Source organism: Melospiza georgiana, chromosome 20 (assembly GCF_028018845.1).
Source record: "Melospiza georgiana isolate bMelGeo1 chromosome 20, bMelGeo1.pri, whole genome shotgun sequence".
In the NCBI taxonomy this organism is placed as follows: domain Eukaryota; kingdom Metazoa; phylum Chordata; class Aves; order Passeriformes; family Passerellidae; genus Melospiza; species Melospiza georgiana.
The window spans coordinates 11,593,003-11,613,691 of record NC_080449.1 but is presented as its reverse complement, the minus strand read 5'-3'; the positions used below and the strand labels follow the sequence as shown (position 1 = coordinate 11,613,691).

The 20,689-nt window shown below is 42.9% G+C and overlaps 1 protein-coding gene across 6 annotated transcripts in view; it reads left to right on the top strand.

Annotated features, from left to right (window-relative positions):
• The window catches only part of STRBP (spermatid perinuclear RNA binding protein), a 57,257-nt gene that overhangs the window by 13,729 nt on the left and 22,839 nt on the right, over window positions 1–20,689 (top strand). For 4 of the 6 annotated variants that reach the window (XM_058038468.1, XM_058038472.1, XM_058038467.1 and 1 more), the window contains exons 2-8: window positions 8,528–8,701; window positions 10,818–11,035; window positions 11,797–11,962; window positions 13,664–13,808; window positions 19,039–19,133; window positions 19,535–19,630; window positions 20,352–20,463. In XM_058038468.1, the coding sequence (XP_057894451.1) occupies window positions 8,699–8,701; window positions 10,818–11,035; window positions 11,797–11,962; window positions 13,664–13,808; window positions 19,039–19,133; window positions 19,535–19,630; window positions 20,352–20,463 (835 nt within the window). In that variant the 5' untranslated portion in view covers window positions 8,528–8,698. The remainder of the gene's footprint in view (window positions 1–8,527; window positions 8,702–10,817; window positions 11,036–11,796; window positions 11,963–13,663; window positions 13,809–19,038; window positions 19,134–19,534; window positions 19,631–20,351; window positions 20,464–20,689) is intronic. The other 2 variants (XM_058038469.1, XM_058038471.1) reach the window with 1 other exon arrangement.

Genomic DNA, 20,689 nt, shown 5'->3' with positions numbered 1-20,689 from the left:
TTGAATTTCAAAAGATAAAAAAAGATTAACTGTAGCTTCTCAAGTTTGAGATCAATTACTTAGCACAGTTCTGTTCTCCAAAGATACTGCAGAATACAGTATTAGACACCTAATTTAACTTTTTTCTTTTTTTTAAATTTCAATGGCCTGTTAAAAATTAGCAAACAAAAAAAGTCTGTGGAATTCATTACTCATCTCGTGATGTTCCTAAGGATAATACTAATATACAGAACTTAGGCTGAGAAATTAATTTTGTAACCTAGCTTGTGGTCTACAAACTGAGCATTTCACCAGTGATGGTCTCTGCTAAAGTCATCCTTCTTTTCATTTCCATGGCTGTACTCTGCCATGTGAACTGGAGAGGGGAATAATAGATGAGTTCTGCAAGTGAAGTTGGCAGAGCTGACAGCACATGCATGCAGTGGAGGTCTGCTGAGGCAAGAGGATGCTGGACTGAGCCCATCTAAAATATTTTTAGACTCATGGTTTTCCAGGGAAATAGGACTTTTGTTTTTATTTACTAATTCTGTACATCTCTAAATATGTTTGTGGGTTTTTTTCTTTCTCATAACCAAGCTGGGACTTCCTACTCCAAGATCTTGTCCAAGGTCCATGGTGGACTTGGGTCACAAATGACAGTTCTTCTCTGCCATCTCAGGCTGGTGTGGTGTTTTACTTTGATGGATATTGTTGCTAGCTTTCATGCCTAAGTAACCTAATTCAAATCTTTTGGTAGGATTATAATGCATTTGAAGCAACTAATTGTGTTCTGAGGCTGAAAATGGATGCCAGGGTACAGTTCCTCAGAGACAAAGCCCAGTGCTCTGTTGAACGGGTGCTGGGTTCTCAAGGGTTTCAAAAGAGCCAAATTTGTTCCCTAAACAGCCCAAGATTTGTGTTAAAAATTCTGTTTCAGACCTTTCTGTGGCATTGCATGTTGTGACATTGAGTCAAACTTAAAATAATGTGATTGGATGGGCAAGAGATGGCAAGAGAAAACACTTAAAACCTTAAGCTTTTAGTAACCCAGAAACTTTGACAATGTGTTCTTTGACAAAACAGCCAATTAGTCAGGAAGTAAAAAATTATCCTGAACTTGTTCAGGAGTCAGAGTGGAACTAAAACATGGGAAAAGTCTGATGGAGGATGTGCACTGGCTGGGAGCTCAAGAGCTTTTTACACAATACTCACAGAGTCTAGTGATCTTCCATTCCAAATCCTTTTAAATCTTCTCTCTTTAATTAAAAAAAAAAAAAAAAAAAGTCACTGAGGCAGCAAGACTGACATACTAGAAAATGCATTTCAGAGTAGAGTCATGAATGTTTAAACTGGCTGAAAGGCAAACCAAGGGGGTTTGCAACACTGCAAACACAGGGTCTGTATAATTGACATCAGGGAAGGAATTCTGGGGAGAAACTTCCTTAAACTTGCCCGTTGGGGGTTACTGAAATTTTAGTCAGAAGGAGAACATTTATTCTTAAAAACTTCTTAATGCTTTGACACTTCATGTAAACACTGGGAAAACACAACTCTCAAACATGCATTGCATTGTGTTATTTGTAGAATTACTAAATTTGCTTTGTTTATAGGCAGAGCTTTAGAGTCCATGTTGCTTTTCTCCTTCCTCTGACTAATTCCCAGGATATGCATTATCCTGGGCAGCAGAGCAGGGGACAGACAGCAGAGCCAAAGTGTTTGGCTGTTGCCTCATGGAACTGACGAAAAGTGCAAACCACCAATACAAGCAGATCCAGTTCTACTGTAGGACAGTTTGGGCTCCAGCCTCTTTCTTTTTGTGGCAATGGTATTTTATTTATTGCCAACACAGAGGGAATGCCATGCTTTCCAGCCCTTTCCATGAGTGTGCCTTTGCCTCCCTGGCAGCAGTTCCCCCATGCTGGCTGCTGGGCTGCAGCTAGGGTCCACCTGCCGAATCCCATATTCTATGGGATATGAATCACAGCAGCAAGGAAACTGGGGCACTGCAGCTATTTCAGTGAAGCTGAAGGGTGCTGGGGAAGGAATGTCCCTGTTCTGAATCTCCTCAACACCGTGCCTGTTTCCTGGGGTGGTTTCTGGACCAGTGAAAGCTGAGCAGGTAAAGGCAGTGCTCACAAATCCAGGGATCTGGGGAGTCTCTGGGAGTCTGGAGATGTGCAAGGCTTTGGTGCTGGGCTGTGAGGCAGGACAGGGCTGGTGTGGTGAGGACCCAGCATGGCACAAACTGGGTGGAGGAGGCAGAACTGTGATTCTCTTTTGGAGAATGTGATGTCATTTCAGGCACAGATCCAGAATTTTGCTTAAACCAGCTCTGTCTCTGGGAAAATGACATTGCAGATGGTGAGTGTCATTTCAGTGTAATGTAATTCTGTTATTAATTTAGTTAATATTTCAACTGTAAATGAATGCAGTCTGAGTTAAGAATTTCAGATGATTTTGAGCATGGATGTCACATTATGACTGCACAGTACCTTCATATTTCCTTTGACCAGTTTAGCCAGGAAAGCAGGAATGCAACATTAGGGTGTCTCAAGTCACAAATCAGTTCAATGTTTCACAGACATTGAGAATCCAGTGGTGGTTTCTGCCTTGTCTCAAATGAATACTTTTCTATTCATTATTTATGTACTATCTAATCTGTACATTTTTATTTAAGACACCTGCCAAGAAATGCACTCTTTAAGATATTTTGTCTTCTGCAGTGCTCAGTTTTACACGCAATTCAGCTTTGCATATTTCTTACTGTTTGAACAGGAAAAACATTAAATTGTTCATGTGTCAATTTGTTATTTAAGTGTCAGCAGCCAGTTTGTAAAACTTTTTGCACTTGGTCTGTCTCTAGTCAGTCTTGGAACTTGACACTCATACCAAGAAGTGAAGGCAATCTCAAAATTATTTCATTAGAGACCCTCTGTAGCTCTGGCTCTGCTGGGGGTTGTACAGGTTTCAGGGAATGTGAAGCCAGATAAAAATCTAGAGGGAGATGTAAAAAATACCTTGAGGTCTGCAGCTGGTGTGCTGCTCTGAAGGCCACCTGGTGAGTGTGGTGAATACCTTCCTGTCCTCAGCAGTCTGTAGTAGGTTCAATCCCAGGAGGATTTATATTCTTTCCAAAACTCTTATCTTTCTTATACATTACAATTCAATAGCTGCAGTTATTGCTACTAATGTCTATTTCTTTCTGAGACTGGATGGTGTGATTCTATCTGAAATAGAGCATTTTTTTCCTCAAATGATTGCATATGTGCTCACACAGTGCCTCTGTTGTTCCTTTTTTAATCTTCCTGTTAGGCTGGTAATGATTTCCCCTTAGACCATCTTCTCACCTTCTTTCCAGAAGCTAAAAATATGAGCTACACTCCACACATCCCTGTTTCCTTTACCTTAATGCATTAATTTAGATTAAGCAATTGCATGCCTTTGATTCTTCAACTTCTTTAATTCCTGTACCAGTGTGATTTCCTTTGGCTCTTTTTTCACTCCTTACTGCACAGTGGAGGGGCCTCCATGTGTTCAGTGATTTTCAGTTGCATCTCTGACCCGAGGGTCCCGCCCTGGCACAGATGGATTCTCTCCAGGAGCTCTCCAGCAGCTTCCTGCAGCTGACAAGTGGGCAGCTGTGCTCCTTGCACTGGGAGCTTTGTCAGAGTCTGGAGCCTGGAAGGTGACTTTGATTTCTCTCTTCTGATGCTTACATGTGCTGTGGTTCCAGATCTGGTTATCAAGTTTGTGCCTACCCTGTCTTGGTCACTTAGAGCTGGGTGTGAGGGCTGCCTGGCAGGGGCTGCTCCCAAAAGGTCTCTGAGCACAGGAGCCTTTGACTGAAATATTATGAGACCTGAACAGGCAGGAGTAATCCCAGACTCCAGTATGTGTTGTATGAAGTGTAAGTTTGCCAGAGGAAGTGCCTTTTCAGCTTCTAACTATAGCATTGCTTTGTAATTATTCATTTGGATGGAAAATTCCAGCCTTCTAAAAGTTATCCCAGATGCAACTTTGCCAGGAAATGCATTACATGGAAAATAATAAAATTCCTATGAATACACGGTCTCCAGGTGAAACTGGATGCTGAGCATACTGCTGGAAGCAGTCTGAGCCTTGTTAAATGTGTGTCCCAGTGTTACAGGACACTGCTCTCCACAATGCTGCTGGGGCTCTGAGTGGCCAGGATTTCTCTTTGTGTGGGGAAGGGGAAGTTCCATTCAAGGAGCTGGGATTTTAAATAGAGAATATCTGCACAAGGCACAGGTCAGTCATATTTTGCAGATTTCTCTGCCCTGTGCTCCTCTCTGAATCCTCATGAATTGTATTTCTTATCTGTCCCCCCCCCCGGTTTGTTGATACTTTTAACATGAAGGAAAACTATTTTGATATTTCTCTGTCAGTTATTTTGACATTAATCAACACTGCAGATCTTGTTTTGTTTGGTGTCTGGGTACATCATAAAGAGAGTTGCTGAAAGAGTTCAATTACAATATCAGCATCTCTGCCAAATGTATTGAGCTGTTCTGAAAAGCGGCTTGTCTTTTCTGACCCAGATACACAGTTTCCAACTGTGGGAGATGCTGCCAGAAAGACTCTTGGCAGAAGGCCAGCAATGAAATTATACTGCAGAAAAACACAACATATTTTCAGCAGCATTTTGTGTGGTGTGATGAAAAATTACCTGTCTCCTGAATGCAAAGCAGAGGCTAAAATAAACTTCCAATTTGAAGTTGCAAGCCTCTCACTCTGACTTTTGAAGGTAACAAAAACCAGTATACATTCCAGTTATTTTCTATTATTGTGTGTGATGCACCTCAGGCTGCTTTGTTATTAGCAACCTCTGTTGTTCTTGCTGCCCTGTCAGTATAAACTCTGTCTGCACGCTGCAGTTTCCCATGGCAGACACTGGTCGGGGTAGATTCGGAAGGTGGAGGATGTTTAATGCTTCAGCTGAATATTGTTAGCATTTGCCTTCTTGATAGAGCATTTGAAACCAATTTTCATGGTGCTTTGCTTGGCCCGGCCAGGAGCCTGGAGAGCAGCTCACTGAAGTGAGGGGTTTGGAGCTCTGGTGTCCATGACCCCAATTTCCTCTTCTCTGTTGCACCAGTAATGCTTCTGTGCAAGGTGGTGCTGCAAGGGGATACTGGGGTGCCAGACAGTTCATGTCTCCTTTCTAGAGGCTCAGAGCACCCTAATTCTGGTATTTCAGTTTCCATGGAATGCAAGTACCTGTTTGTCCTGCCTTTTCACTTCCCTGTTCACAGGCACTGAGGTAGCTGAGCATATTCATCACCCCTGGCTGTTTAACTGTCTGTCCCCTGGGAATGCAGCTGCAGATGCAGGAATATCTCCTACTACAAAAGCCTCATCTCAAATTCTTTTTGCTTGTCTTGAGCCAAAGCATAAACTTCCTCTGTGAAGGATGGGATGTTTAGTGGAAACGTTGCTACGCTGTCATGGTGTTTTAATAACATTTCTAATGTGTCAAATCCCCAGTGATTTTAAACCACACTGCAGGCTCTGCGCGGCTCCACTGTGACCTGGTTTGGAGACAGAGATTATTTACCCTGGTTTTACACTTTAGGGGCACATGATGCAGAGGAGAAGTGACTTTTTCAAGGTCACCGAGGTCTCAGTAATGCAAGGAACTTCCTGTACAAGTTTCCTTGCAAGTGTGGGTGGCTGCCCCTAGGTAAGACAGCAACACATTTAAATATTGTGCTTTCTAGTCTGAGCATCAACTGTTCCTTCCCTGAGGATGCAGGAGCAGATATCCTGCTATCCAGTCTGGTAGTGGAATGAGGCTGTTGGATTTATGGAATTGCTGCTCACTTCACATAATGCTTTCTGATGTATTTGGTGCTGAGCTATGTTATGCTGCCTTAGTCCATATGGTTGGAGCAGATTTGATTTTGGTTTTCCTTAATTTAATTCTGTGTGCTGTCAAATGTACTTTATTCTGTATATTGTGTCTGCACTTTTATAGTAAACTCCCTCCTGTTTAGTGCTTTTGTTGAAAATGTTTTCAAAGTCTGAACTAAATTAGGGTTTCACTCCTATGCGTGTTTCTGAAATATTCGTAGGATGTTAATGACTTGGAAGACATCGTGTATCAGCTTTGACTCAATTTTTGGGACTTTCTTCCAGTTTTCTGAATTTTATTATAAAGATCCCTTTGTAATTCATCTGTCTGTGCCCTGCCTTCAGCCACTCACTGCTGAAAAAAAGGGCAGGTAAAGAGCTCATAAATGCCTTCATCCAACAACCTTTACTTGTCTTGAAAACAAGAAAGCAGGTCACTGCTGCATACACTGCTAGGGCAGAGTATGGAGAGGTGCTGGTGTTTTCACTTCATCAGCCCAGCAGAGATTAACCCCTGCTGTGGCTGTGACACATTCATTTCCAGCCCATTTTGGATTTTTCAAGAAGCTGAGAAGCACCTGGCGCAGGCAGGGCTGCCCCCAGCAGTGAGTGTCTGCAGACTCCTCTGGCCAGCAGCCTGCTCAGCACTTAGGGAGCACTAGGACTTGCTCAGCCACCTATCTCTGGCCATCTGCTTGCCACAGCCTGGGTGAGCTGATAAGCAACAGCTTGCAGTAGTCATGGGAGGGAGGCCGGCCTGGAGTGTTGCTGGAGTCTGGAGACATTGCACTGGGCATATGCTGAAGTCAGCAACACATTCCAGTGCCCTTCTCTCTGCCTGGAATTGCCAAGTTACAGCTACCACAGAAGATAACAAACCGAAAATGTGAAATGTGGGAGTGACAGGGAAGAAGAGTAGGTGAAGATAGCTGGAATTCAGTTTGCAGAGAGTAATAATTTGAAATAGATTATCTAGAAATGTGTCTCATAAAAGTCTCTCTAGTTTGCTATTTGCTGACTCAAGTTAATATTATTAAAAAGCAAAACGACCTTGTAAAGAGTCTGGCTGGTTCTGGAGATGGTGAAAGGCTGTTGAGTGTGGAGGAGCTTATGACTAGTTCACAAAATAAATACTGCCAAAGCAGTGATCTTTGCTTAGTTTTCCTCCCAGCTGCCCCTGTCTGACTTCCAGGATCTCTTAAGAGAAAGAACATCCCCTTTGTTGATTGCTTCTGGGAAGCAGTCTGGTGGAGTGTTAATACACCTTGGTGGGCACAGAGCCTCTGATGAGAAGTGGGGTCAGTCAGCATTTTCATTAGCTTGCTTTTCCCAAGTATTTTTAGTATGACTGCACTTAACTCTCTTGGGGTTTCTTCCTTGGCAATTTTCAGCTGCTGGAGCAGACAGGTCCCTGCATAGAGTTCTTGTCTGTCTTTTTGTTTTACCCAGTTCTACATCCTCAGTTTAGTGGTGTGACTTACAAGCAACTATCAGGCCCTTGCTGCCAAGGCTACTGGTGCTGTAAACCTGCCTAATTTGTTCCTAACCAGGGAAATAGGGAAACAGGATCTGCTGTTACCTTTTCCCCTGTCACATTCAAATCTCTGTGGGATGCAACATTTTAATTATTCCCTGTCACATCACAGGTTTAAGTATCTCCTCAGCTTTCAAGTCATCTCACCTATCCCTCTGCTGTTGCCAAACATGCTTTTAATTTCTAACAATGTCAGGCTTCTCTGACACACAATATGCAAAGTGTTGCTGGAGAAGGGGTTCAGCATGCAGGAGAACAGGAAACATTATGTGTGTGTCAATCTGCAGAAATTCACTGACTGGGTTTCCAGTTGCTTCAAAATGTTGCTGGAGAGCTGATGTAACAATATGTGTAGAGAAAGGAAAACAGGAATTTTCTGCAAGGACTGGAGTGTCTTGCCGTGCAGTGAGTTTATGCTTCACTCTCTCTCATTACCTGCTCTGTTCTTGTGCTCTTCTCTGTCACAGAGCATTTCTTTGCAGTTTTATGGTGCCAGTGCTGGTGTTGTTTCCCAGTTTAGTACAAGAAGGCTGCTCCTGCAGGATCCTTTCCATGCTGTGCTGGGAAAGGCAGTGCATGGGCAGCACAGGCGGTGTGGGTGATTTCAGCTCCTCGCAAGTCTGACGTCTGCAGTTTGTTAGAATGTGCTTGTCTGCCTTTAAATAACAACTTGGAGTTATTGCAACCTGAAGCCTTGGTTCTTGTGCAGCACCTGACTCAGGATTGAGGGCTGCACTGAGGATTTCCGTAGAGAATTACCTTCTGGTAATTAAATGTAGTTGTTGATTCCTAACGTGCAACACAAAAATTGAGACTTTGTGAGCTGGTTTCATATGGAGCATGTTTGCCATGTTGGATTTCCTGTCTTCCTCATCCCAGAAGCTGGGATTGCCAGGTGGCTGACAAATCTCCCTGGGATCAGCTCTAACTGGCATGGGAAAGTCGTTACATGTGTGTGGGCACATCACAAAAAAGTTGCTTTCCACAGTGACATCTGTTTGCTCAGATATAAATGGATCAGTGACTGTCCCATCTGGAAGCTGGGGTGCTTTGATCAGTGGTTTGCCTCATGTGCTGCATCCAGCACTTCTGGAATCAACACGCCATCACTGCTGATTTCAAGTTGTGTCTCTCTTTTTGCAGGTGAATTAGAGAAAGTGACTCCCAGAGCACCTTGGCTGTATGAACTCTTGAGCTGTCAAGGGACTGAGAGGCTTATGAAGAGGTTCTGTCAGGCAAAACAGTGCTTAGCAAAGACACCAAGGAGGAGGGAAAAGGAGAAAGGGAGGGAGAGAGCTGCAACACTAACAAACCATGGTAGGTATTTGTTGTCTTTCACAGGGGTGCATTAAAAGTGTTTTCTGCTGCCAGGCCTGCATGGGGCCTGATCAAACCCAAGAGGGGATTTTCTGACCTTGCACTAACTGAGGGATGGTACTGTGTGCTTTGAGCAGAGCAAGTGAGGTTTGATGTATTGTCAGCCTCTTAAAGCCAAAGAGTGTTCTTGTGAGCCTGCAGTACATGAATTATTAAATACCAACGAAGGGGGATGCTCATAAGGTTTTCTAATAAAACTAGCATTAGCAGGCTGTAGCAAACAGCATCAGTGACCTTGAACTCACAGATTTCATTACCAAATGCTCACGTTCCTCTTCCACCTCTACCTGACAAAAGCAAGTTTTGATTATTCACATCCCTGTGTGTGTGACTGAAGGTGCCTCTGTGCACACTTTGTGGCAGTGTAGATGAAATGTGTGTACCAAATATAGCTGGTGTGTATGGTTTAAGTGAGGAGTCACTCCTCATCTGCCTGGGTTTAGCTGCAAATAGAAATCCCTGAGATGTGGGATTTGTAAAGATGTGCAAGTATGAAGTATTGTCATGGTGAGATTCTGAAATGTGTTCACAAAAAGGCAATGAACCTACTCAGCTGCTGAACAATGAGTGGAGAGTAGTTTAAATATACTTATATATTTTTAAGTCCTCTAAGGTTTTTATTGAGAGAATGGAAATGAGAATAAATGCAATAAATTTTAAACAGAGTTGCTAACATTTGTGTAGCTGGTTGCTGCAGATAGGCTGTGTGTTTATATTTGTATTTTAAAAAAAAATACCTAAACCAAGACTTTTAGCAGTTACAGAGGGAAAGGGAGAAAGAACTCTTCGCAAAGCAGAGTTGTTAATATATTTTAAATAGTGTCCCACTCTGTCATTCTTTTTGGCCTGAATTGTAATGACAAGTTGATCTTGTTAGCCTCTCTTCATTAGAAAAGAAAATGTGTCTCACAGTTACTAATTAGCAGTTTGTTTCTGTTCCACTGCTGTAACTGACATTTTGTAGGGTAGAAGATGGTGGGTGAGTTGGTAAATGCAGCTCGGCCGTTTCCCTGCAGCCTGGCTGTATCCATGTTGTGGATAACCACAAGAGGGACCTCCTGGAAGCCTTCTGCAGCCTATCAAACTGCAGGGGATAAAACCAGTCCCTGACAGATGAATTGTTACTGTCCAAATTATCCACCTGGGTAGGAACACGAAAATTAGGAAGGGAATGATGTCATGACCTTCAGTGGAAAAGACACAGGGAGTGCAATAAACCAGGAAATCATGGACAGTTCCTTAATAAGGATCCAGCCTAACGGCCTGTGAGGTTGTTCATAGGCCCTTTGTGTCCTTAGGAGTGGGTACAGCTACAAACCCATGAAAAAGGGGTGAAAATGACACCTAATTTAGGTGCTTAATGTGTAGGAGGAACAGAGAGAGGGGTTTGGCTGGTGATTCTGTTCTGGGAGGCTTTCAGCAGTGACTGATGTGTCTGCAGAGACCAAGACTTATTGCTGCCCTTGCCACAGGTCTGTGATCACAGCTGGTCTGGGGCACTGTTTAGATCCAAAAAGTCTCACCTGAATAGTGTGCAGCAAACCCAAAACTTCCTAGCACAGGTTACTCAACTAGTGAAGTTTACCTCCCTTAGCAGTATCACTCAGGACTCTGAGTTTCACTGCAGGCTTTTTTAATTAGCACTCTAATGTCTTCCTATTCATTTGAATGTTTTTTAAAAAGAAATTTCAGTCTCTTACCATTTCTCTTTATTCTCATCTTCATTCATGCCTTTGCAAATCCCTGTGCAGTGGCTGAGCCTCTCAGAGTTCTGTGCTGCCTGTGAGGGATTGGCTCTTTGGCTGCCTGTTCCAAGCTGTGCTGCTCTGGTCCCTGGCATAAACACACGAGAGGTGGCTGCACTCAGCACTTCCAGAATATGTAAAATTGTATTTGGACAGTATCAATGACTCTTACAAAGCAGGAGTCATCTCTCCTTGCCTGCCCTCCTTTCCACATGCTATGCCCAGGCTGCACCCTCCCTGCCAGGCAGGATTCCCATTCAATGCTCCAGTAAGTTTGTTCTCTTTTCTTCCTGTTTCCCACTCCACAACAGAGATCGATCCGATCTTTTGCTAACGATGACCGCCACGTAATGGTGAAACATTCAACCATTTATCCATCTCCAGAGGAGCTTGAAGCTGTCCAGAACATGGTCTCAACAGTAGAATGTGCCCTTAAGCATGTCTCTGACTGGATGGATGAAAAAAACAAGTCTGCAAAGAGCGAGGGTGATGTGGAAGCCAAGGAGGAAGCTGCAGAAGGCACAGCCAAGTGAGTGAAGCCTCAGCTCACAACGTGTCCCTGTGCTGCTCTCAATGGCTCCTTTCCTCCTAATAAGAGCCGTAGTGTTACCTGGCTCTGCTGCAGATGGATGTTCATAGAAGGAGGGGGATATATTTGGACTTTTTGATGTCAGAGCACGTGGGGGGAGTGCAGGGAATGGCAATAAGCCCAGTGTGGGCAGCAGTTGCTCTCTATTTCTTTGCTTATTTTACTGTGATGTTGTGAAGTTGCATTTAGCAGACAAACCTTTCAGCAGTTTTAAGCAAATACAATTCCCTGGAACACACCAAATTGACAGCCATGTGCTTGGGGGCTCCTGCAGTCTGATACAAAAAAGTTTTTATAATCCAGGAAACAGAGTTTCCTAAGCCTCCATTACTTTCCATTATTGCCATAGTTTAATCCCTGCTGGCAACTCAGCCCCATTGAGCATATCAGCTCCAATCAGCATAGATGCTGATTTTTTAATAAAAAAATAGTCCAAGTGGGCAGTAAATGCTTTGGAGACAACTGGATGAGACAAGAGCTGGTGCTGGCCTGTCAAAGAAGCATTTCTTGCATTTTACTCCATGATTTTAAACAATCCTAGTCTACAAAACTAGCTTTTGTTACAGTCTCTTTGCTCAGCACTCAAAAATTGTGTCCCTGTGTTGCTTTGAAAATTCTTTACCGTGACTCTGAAAGGTTCCCCTAAACTGTAGCTGGAGAATAAAATCCCCTTTAATTACCCTAATTTGTTTCATTTCCAGGGATCAAGGTGGTCGGACGTTATGTGGTGTTATGAGAATTGGCTTGGTTGCAAAGGGCTTGCTGATCAAAGATGACATGGACCTGGAGCTGGTTCTCATGTGCAAAGAAAAACCCACAAAGACCTTGTTATGTATTGTTAAAGACAATCTCCCAGCTCAAATTCAGGTGAGTTCATTTGCAGCAGTCCTCCCACAGATAGCACTGCAGGGGCTATTTGGGGAAAGGCTGGAATTTGTTCCAGCAAGAAAGACAAGTGAGGTAAAGGAATATGCTCTGAATCTAGGATGGCATCTGGGGCATGTGACATGTTTAATGTGATGACATGAAGTCCTTACTCACAAAATGTAACCTCTTCCTGCTGTTGTTGCCCTGCTCCTGTTTGTGCTGTCAGTTCCCTGAGGGCAGCTGACCTCTGTGTGTGCAACTAACCCAGGGTGGGTTTGGGTGCTCTGGTCCACCCAACATCAGCTGAACTGCAGAAATCTTTCCTGCTCAAGTGTGTCACTCAGTCCCTGTTGTTGTCCCCTGCCTGAACCTGCAGTTCCCCATTGCAGCTGCTTTGCTTGGGCTGTTCCCACATAAACCCTTCTGTGCTGCCAAGGTGAGAACATGTCACTCTAGGTGGTCACTCATTTGGGCTCATGTTAATCATGACCTCACATTTTTTTTATGTATGGCTACTCAGTTCTGATGCTGGCATCCAGTGGGCAGCAGTTGCAGCTTGTTTAGGGATACTTCTGAGGCTGAGGAATCAGTCCAGCTTCCAGGCTCACCAACACTGGTGCCAAGGAACTGCCTTCAAATGTTCCACTGCAAGTGCCCCTCTCCAAACCACAACCAAGCTCAATCTGCTTTTCTTCTGATCTGCTTTTCTCCCCATTTTACCATTTTGGACAGCTGTTAGTTCTCACCATTAATTTTGTCATACAAAGGGCTTGTTCTACTAGGCTAATGTTGTTCCTAGAGATGCGGCCCTATCCATAGCTAAAAATACAAAGGATCTTTTGAGTAGTAAAGAGTAAATTTTACTTGTTTGAAAATGATAGGGATGTATTGAGTATTAAAGAATAAACCTTGTAGTGAGGCATGAAATGAGGAGGGCTGAAAGTGAGAAGTTAGTATGTGCTTCAAAGAAAGTGAGATAAAATGAAAGAATAGACATAATTAAAATATGTGAAGCCTGAATAAATTCAAGAGACGGGCAGGTAAGATCCTGTGAGGAAGGATTGTGAGGGATTAAAGAGAAGATGAGGGAAGAGGACTCTGACTCGTGAAATGCTCCAACTGTTGTGGGCATGGCAGACAAGGAGAGGTTCTGCAGGGGGATCAGATGCTGTAGGTGAAGGAGGGTTTAGGCCCATTATTGGACAAAAGGAACAAGTGAGGCTCAGAGACTCAGGAGCTGCTGCTTTGCTGCTTTGAAGGCTCATGATGAGCAGATGCTCAGCCATTTCCATCCCAACAATAAGGGAGCTGCAGAGCAGACTGCAGCAGGGAAGAGGTCAGAGCAGACATCCTACCCACCAGTGTGCTGAACCAGGCTCTGCACAGAAGGGGTGGCTGGAGGCCTCTGGGCCATCTGTGGCTGCCCTTGTGCTTCTGGAGGGTGAGAGAGGTCCCAAAGGGCTGCTGAAAGACCTGAAGAGAGATCACTGCAGAGACTGTGATACAGTGCATGTTAATGGAGTAAACTGTAAGGCACTGGCTACAAAAGAAATGTTTTAAATTGTTTTTAATGAGGGAGGCAAGGCTGCCTTTGTTACTGCAATGCCCTGTACCCTTCTCATTAGCTGAAACACATACACAGATTCTTCACTTTTTCAGTTGATTTGGGAGAGTCTTGAAATCTTTCTTGGTGACTTTCAGAAACTTACAGAAGAGAAGTATCTGGTGGAGGAGCATGTAAATGAGGCAGCTATTGTTATCCATAACACAAAGGAGCCCAAGCTCACTTTGAAGGTGATACTCACATCCCCTCTCATCCGAGATGAAGCAGAGAAGAAGGAAGGAGGTACACAGAGCGTTTTAACTTGGTTTTAAGACTGTTCTAGCTAAATATCCTGACTGTGCAGCACAGGGTTAATTGGCAAGTAGGTTTTTAATTGTGCATCATGTATTGACTTGACTGGCTATTGCCACAATGGCTTATATTATTTGTGCCTTAAAAAGACAGCAGTCACTTAAATTTCATGTAAATATGTGTAGTTTTCCTTTCAAGCAATATTCCTACAGTGTTAACTCTGACATACAATTAGATCTTAGTTCTCCTTTCTTTCAGACTTGCTATTTAATTCTTGAGCACCTGGCGCTGCACAGTCTTGTTTGCAAATTAAGTCAGTCAAGTGGGATTGGTTCATAGTTTCTTGAAAAACTCATAAAAATGTTTCTCTTTATGTAAAAGCCCTCTCCTGCAAAGCTCGCCAGTGTGTCGTCCTGGCCCTCAGTTTTTATTGATTGATGATATGTATGTTTCTGGCTTTAAGAATTTCCTAACTGGGATACAATTGAAGTTATGGTGCTGTGATACAGCACTTTTGCTTCTGAATTGAACGTTGTACCTCATGTCCTTAGACTAAAATAGTTCTAGAAAACTGTCACATAGTCCTTTCCGTTCCTTCTCCCTCACCGCGGTGTCACACAGTTCTGTGCTGCAGGAGCGGGGCCTGTAGCACCAGTGAGGCTGGAAACAGACTGTGAGCAATAGAGAAGAGCAAATGTAGCCATACTTTGTTGTATTTTTGAAATCTTTTCAGTAATTTCTGCTTCCGCTTCCCAAACCTATCCCTAGAACTTTGCCACTGGATGATGTCAGACCTTTGACCAACTGGCCACTCTCTGTCATGACAACTGAGGCAGCTGGGCCCGTGTGGGCTAGGGAACTCCCTGTTGCTCTCTTCCCATTTCTAGACTTGCCACAAGTCCTTTGCTTCCTCCCTCTCCCACATGGAAAACCAACGGGGTGAGAAATGTTGGTCAGTTTCTCCTCCTTTTGTTGGAGGCGATGGCAGGAAGGATCCCTTTCCAAGTGACATGTAATGCTTTGGCAGCAGCTGAATGTAGAAAAATCTTACAGAACAGATGAATGGCAAAGATCCCTTAATTACACTGGCTGTTTATTCTGAAATTAGCAACAATGCTGTTTCCAAGACCATTAAAAATAAACTGCATATTGCTTTAGTTGTTGAGCTTCCCACAAGATGCTGAGACCAGCCCTGGAGCTGCTGCAGCTCATCCATGTTCATGAGAGAGCCCGAAGTGTAGAACGAATTCCAATGGTGAAGGATCTGTGAGATTCCCACCGGGGGATACGGTTTTACACAAAGGCTTCTGCCCAAGTATTTTCTTGTAAAAATTGATGCTGTAATGCCAGTGAAGTCCAGGAATTTCTGAATTAATCTCAGGCTAAAGGAGAGTTGGAATTTTATGCTTTCTCATGCTTAAAATGTAGGTGGTCTATTTTTTTTTCAGTATCTTAAAATATTTTCAAAGGTCTCTACTTTATTTTTGAAATATAAAATGGTTTTACCACCTCTCCTGAAGTGGTTATACACTGTCATTCTGTGCAGCTGCTGAGAACAGGGAGTAGGGTCATGGATCTCATTTTAAAGTCCAGGTTCCTTGGCATTGATTCATCACAAAGAACAGAGACATTTATCATATTCCTTTTCAAGGTATATGGAGCATAATGCAGATGTCACTAAGTTGGGAGGGATACTTTTTTTTTTGTAATCTTTCCAACCATTTAGATTGGAATCACTTAGAATCAGACCAAAAAAATTTCATGTGAATAGGGAGAATAATTGGAGAAAACTGGTGAAAACACCTTGATCTCCAAAGCACTGCCATATTTTTTCACTACCACTGAACAGTGTCAGCCAAATGTAAGCAGACTTCCTATGCAGTTTTAAAAACCTGTCAGCTGGCTCCATGCATTCTTTTGACTGAAGGAGCTCAAAGTGCTGCTGACCTTGCCTTTCATCTTCCATGTAAGATAGGCCCAGACTGCCTGAGCCTGTGGAAAACTGACCAAGGTTTCTGTGGTGGGATTAGCACTAATCTGTCCTCTAACAACCCAGGTCAGGCCAATGGCCCTCGTTCCCAGTGCTCCCATTGTTCTGTAGGAATGCTGTGTGTGCCTTCATGCCCTGATGTCAGAATGTATTGAAAAACATTCCTGGATTTCTCTTCAGTCCCCACCTCTTTGGAAAAGTGTTCATGTTTAAGATGTGGTGTACGTCCTATTTGTTTTTGCTGCTCCTTAGCAAAAATAAATAGTGGCTCAGTGTGTGTGTGCATTTTGGTGTTTCTCACAAACAGCTACCCATAAAGCTCTGCTTTCTCATGTTGAGAAGTCAAGCACCTAAATTTGCCTGCATTGTGCATCCGTTTAAATTTTAAACTCCTTAAGAAACTGAATTTTTATAGTCACAGCATCAAATATAAATTCGGCTTTCTAGACCAGAACCTTGTATCCTGAAACCAGTTGTTGTTACTGAGCATACAGTAAAACAAATAATGTAATTGCAAACAAGCTGGCTCACCAAAGTGGGGCTGAAGTCCCGTTGCTCCTGGAGCAGGACACGGCCAGTGATGCTCCCAAGGAGCCAAGCAAGCCCCAGCCTGCCCTCCCCTCTCTGGAGAACACAAGGCTCCTCGTAGGGCTCAGATGAATGGAGTTGGCAGCTCCTGTGTGAAGAGAATGCTACAGCAGTGGGGAGAGAATTCCTGAGGGATTGGTTCTGCATTGCATAGTGTGAGCTCACGTCAGGGCTTTAGAATTTACTCTTTACTAAACTCCTTGGATCGCTGCCCTTGTTAAAACTACAAGGAAAAAGGAAAGCTTTGCAATCCCGTTTGAAAATTTTGATTTGGTCTCACTTTCCTGACTGGCAGAGCATGAAGAAACATGCCATTCTCCCGAGGGGTCTGAAGGGAGCCCGCTGCAAGCCGCTCGCCCTCTTCACTGCCTGTTCTCTTCATCTTTCTGTTTAATAGAATCTTGCACCCCAAAGTTGGCAGACTGCAACATCAGGACACTGGGGCTGAACAAGAAATTAGCAAAATTCTCCAAGATATTTGTAAATTAGGCCTTGGGAAATGGTCTTAATCCTGTAAGAAAATGTATGGTTCTCAATTGTTGAAACACATCTTAGGAGGTTTTTGGTTCACCTGAATGACAGGTGACATGTATTCTGTTTGGTTTGTAGTTGAAATGAAAAATTAATTTACTTTATCAACAGCTACAGCACTCTTTAGCAAAGCCTCATATAACACTGAGCCCCAGTTCATTGCAAGAAAATAATGATTTTGCAGTCAGTCACCTTTGCCATTTCTAACGTTTTAAAAGAAGATTCTGATCATTCATTGACAGTACTTGTTTGATACAATACTTGAGCTTTAAGCAGATGTTTATATTGTCTGCAGTGAAGTTTTCTCAGAGAGCTACCCAAATGGATGTTGAGTAATCCTGTGCCACAAATGTCACTCCTGAAAACAAAACTGCAAAGGAAATTTAGAAGCAAATCTTGTGTTCCAAAGTGACCTTTTGTGCTCAAAGAAAGCCAGAGCTTGGAGACTTTGCAGCTTTCATTTGGACACTGATTTGCAAAGCAGACAAGAGGAGTGATTTAATCCCAATCATGGAATGCTGTTGATGAGGGCAATAACAAACAATGCAAATATCTGCTGTGAAGTTCACAGGGGTTAGAAAATAAGCTTATAGCACTTGAGTCAGCAGCTGTGAACTGCAACCATCACCTGTCAGACAAGATACTGGTTCTGTTCAGTTTTACACTGGTGGGGTTTTTTTGCTTTGGGCTCTTTTATTCATCATAACATCAAGTGCTTTTACCAGAGCAACCTTCCCAGGAAATGGCTTAGGAGAGGCAGCCTTAACATTCAAGATGCAATTGCTTGTGCAGCCAGTCCCATTCAAAGGAATCCATGGAAATGTCCTTGGAGATGGCACTAACAAACTGATGGTACTTTTTCCTCATAACCTGTCCTGGTATTTTAGAAGTCTTACTGGATTTTAGCAGTTTTCCGTTTGGAATGGATTTAGTATTTCATTCACCTCCGCAAAGGTCTCTAAAGACCTGAAGAATTAATCATCATGAATAATGGAAAGATTGTATTTCCAAATTATTTATTTTTAAGTCAAGAGTAACTATGTATTCATAGAAAAATGTCATATTCAAGGTTTTAGTTAAGCCATGGATTCATTTTGTTATTCCAGATGTTCCCAACATCAACTAAAACTAGTATCTTTGTAATGTGATTTCACAGAAATGTAGCATCTGACATTTATATAGAGTTTCCAGAGAATCTGGATGTCACAAACTCCTTTGGATTGAAATAAAATAAATACAGAAGGACTGACAGAGATTTCCCCTTAATGTAGAATTGGATGTGGCTGCTAAAAGCAGTTTGTTACAAGTTGGTTGATAAAGGGGGGGAAGGCAAAAAAGTGTAAACCTGGACAGAAAATATCAGTGTCTTGTCTCTCAAATCCATCTTCAAATTTCCTCTGTTGGTTTCAGTTGCTGTTGGGAAGCTTTTACACGAGGGCACTTCTTCTCAAATACATTAATGACCTGGAAGTTACCAAACCCATTCTTTCATATGCTCTGGTTATATGAAAGACTAATCAAACTAAAGTATTGTACTAGCATTTCTGTATATTTCTTCCATTCAATTATACTGGCTAGTACTGTTAATGCAGTAATATTTCAAATATATTCAATGTTTCTCTTTGGAATTCTCAACAATTGCATGGATGTAATTTCACTTTCTACCTATTAAATTTTTTTTGTTACCTTCTGAGATTATCTTTCTCTTGTCCAAAGAAGCTTTGAAATTCGGTGCCACCTTTGTGGAATAAAAGCCACAAAGAATAAGAGGGAAAAAAAAGCCCAGTCCATCCCAACAGAAAAAAAAAAGGAAAAGTGCTATAGAGCTATTTTCTGCCCTGAAATGTGTTCTACATTTTTAATAAGATCCCAGATTGTCCGTAGCAGTGGCCATCTTTATTATTACTATTATTTTACAAGGAGTGAACGCCTTTGCTTCTGTTGCACACGTGCACATTTACTACCTTTAATGGCTTGTTTAAATTAAATAACACCGTGCACTTAAATTCTGGGAGTCTTATTATCTCATTGAGATGCTGCCGCTCTTTTTGTATTGTGACAGAAACCCCTTGGTCAAATTGTATCTGTCTCTTTTTATCCCATTTTTACCAGTAGATAATGTTGCGATGAAAGATCCTCCGGACTTATTGGACAGGCAGAAATGCCTGGAGGCCTTGGCGTCTCTGCGGCACGCCAAATGGTTTCAGGTTGGCTCTTTGTTCTTACCTTGTTGTTATTGTAGCCTTGCGAGGTTTTATTTGAGACAGTTTTAATTTTAATGCCTCTTTAATTCTGACTAGTCCCTCCTAGAGCAAAGGTCTAGAATTCCAACCCAGTGCTGTACTGTGCAAGGGCAGACGTGACAGGGAGACAGTCAGCTGGTCCAGAGTTGTCATGAGGCTACAAAAGCAATCTTGACATTTCGCTGCCTTTTTTATACATCTCTCTAAATTCAAGTGTACTTTTATATAAGTGTTTTCATTTTGCATGAAGCTGATTAAGTAATAATAATTTAAAATCTATCCCAGGACTCTGTGCATTTAAAAAGAAAAGCAGAATTGAAGACCAGGCTTTTGCAGGTGTATTGGAATCATTTTGTTTGTTTTAGGCCAGGGCAAATGGACTAAAATCATGTGTAATTGTCCTTCGTATTCTGCGGGATTTGTGCAACAGAGTCCCCACATGGGCACCGTTGAAAGGCTGGGTAAGTACAGAAAGAGCTGAAGGCCACAGGGTCATGTCTCAGATCTCCTGAGAGCTGCAGCAGTGTCTGGACTGGAGAAAGCAGAGTCTTGTGTGAGACTCCTCCTTCTACTCCTGTTCGTTTGCTCCCCATTAACTGCTCCCTGTGTAGAGAGAAGGCAGGTAGTCCTCGAGTCTGTGATGCACTGATCCCATGGAAAGGGACACATTTTTGTGGGCCTCGCACATCCCAGGGGATTGGCAACAGACTCCCACTTGTTGCCTTCCATCCCTCTTGTTTAATATTGTAAAACTGTCCTGCTCCTGTGACAATGCCACTCCTGCCAGTGGCTGTCGCCCTTTCGTGGGCAGGTTTGCTCTGCGTGCCTGGAGAGGAACGCTCTGTAGGGCAGCAGAGATGGTGTTTCTCTTGTGTGGAACTGAAAGCCCTCTGAAAGGAGAACATTCATCTAGCTTGATTTTAGAGACCTCTTCTTTTTGACTTTTTGGGCAGACAGTGAGGACACCAGCTGCTCTCCAAAAGGTGACTCAGACCAGGGAGACAAAGATGTGCCCTGCACAAGGACATGGCCTCATCTGGGGCAGGTCTCCGTCCCTTAGACCTGTAGTGGATTACAAAGTGTCCTGATGTGAATGTTCATCCCCTCTACCTCCCCCCCATTTTTAACTTTCAGTCACAGTTACCCTTGTGTCCATACTAATCGTAATTTAATGTCTTCTAGCCACTCGAGCTTATATGTGAAAAATCTATAGGTACTTGTAATAGACCTTTGGGCGCTGGGGAAGCGTTGCGACGAGTGATGGAGTGTTTGGCATCTGGAATTCTGCTTCCTGGTAAGGGGCCAAATGAACTCCAGGAACACAAAGGGATGCTCAGCCCACCTAAACATTTAGCTGTTGCTGTAGGATTGCATGAGAAATGCCTGCTGTGAAGTCTGAACCTGCCATGAAGTGAAATTAATGTGTTTTTTTTTTTAATATAAAATTAAAAGAAAGGATTTTGCATAGTGGTAACTGTGTGAATGATATTGCCACTGCAGAAGAAGTTCCCAGGAAATGT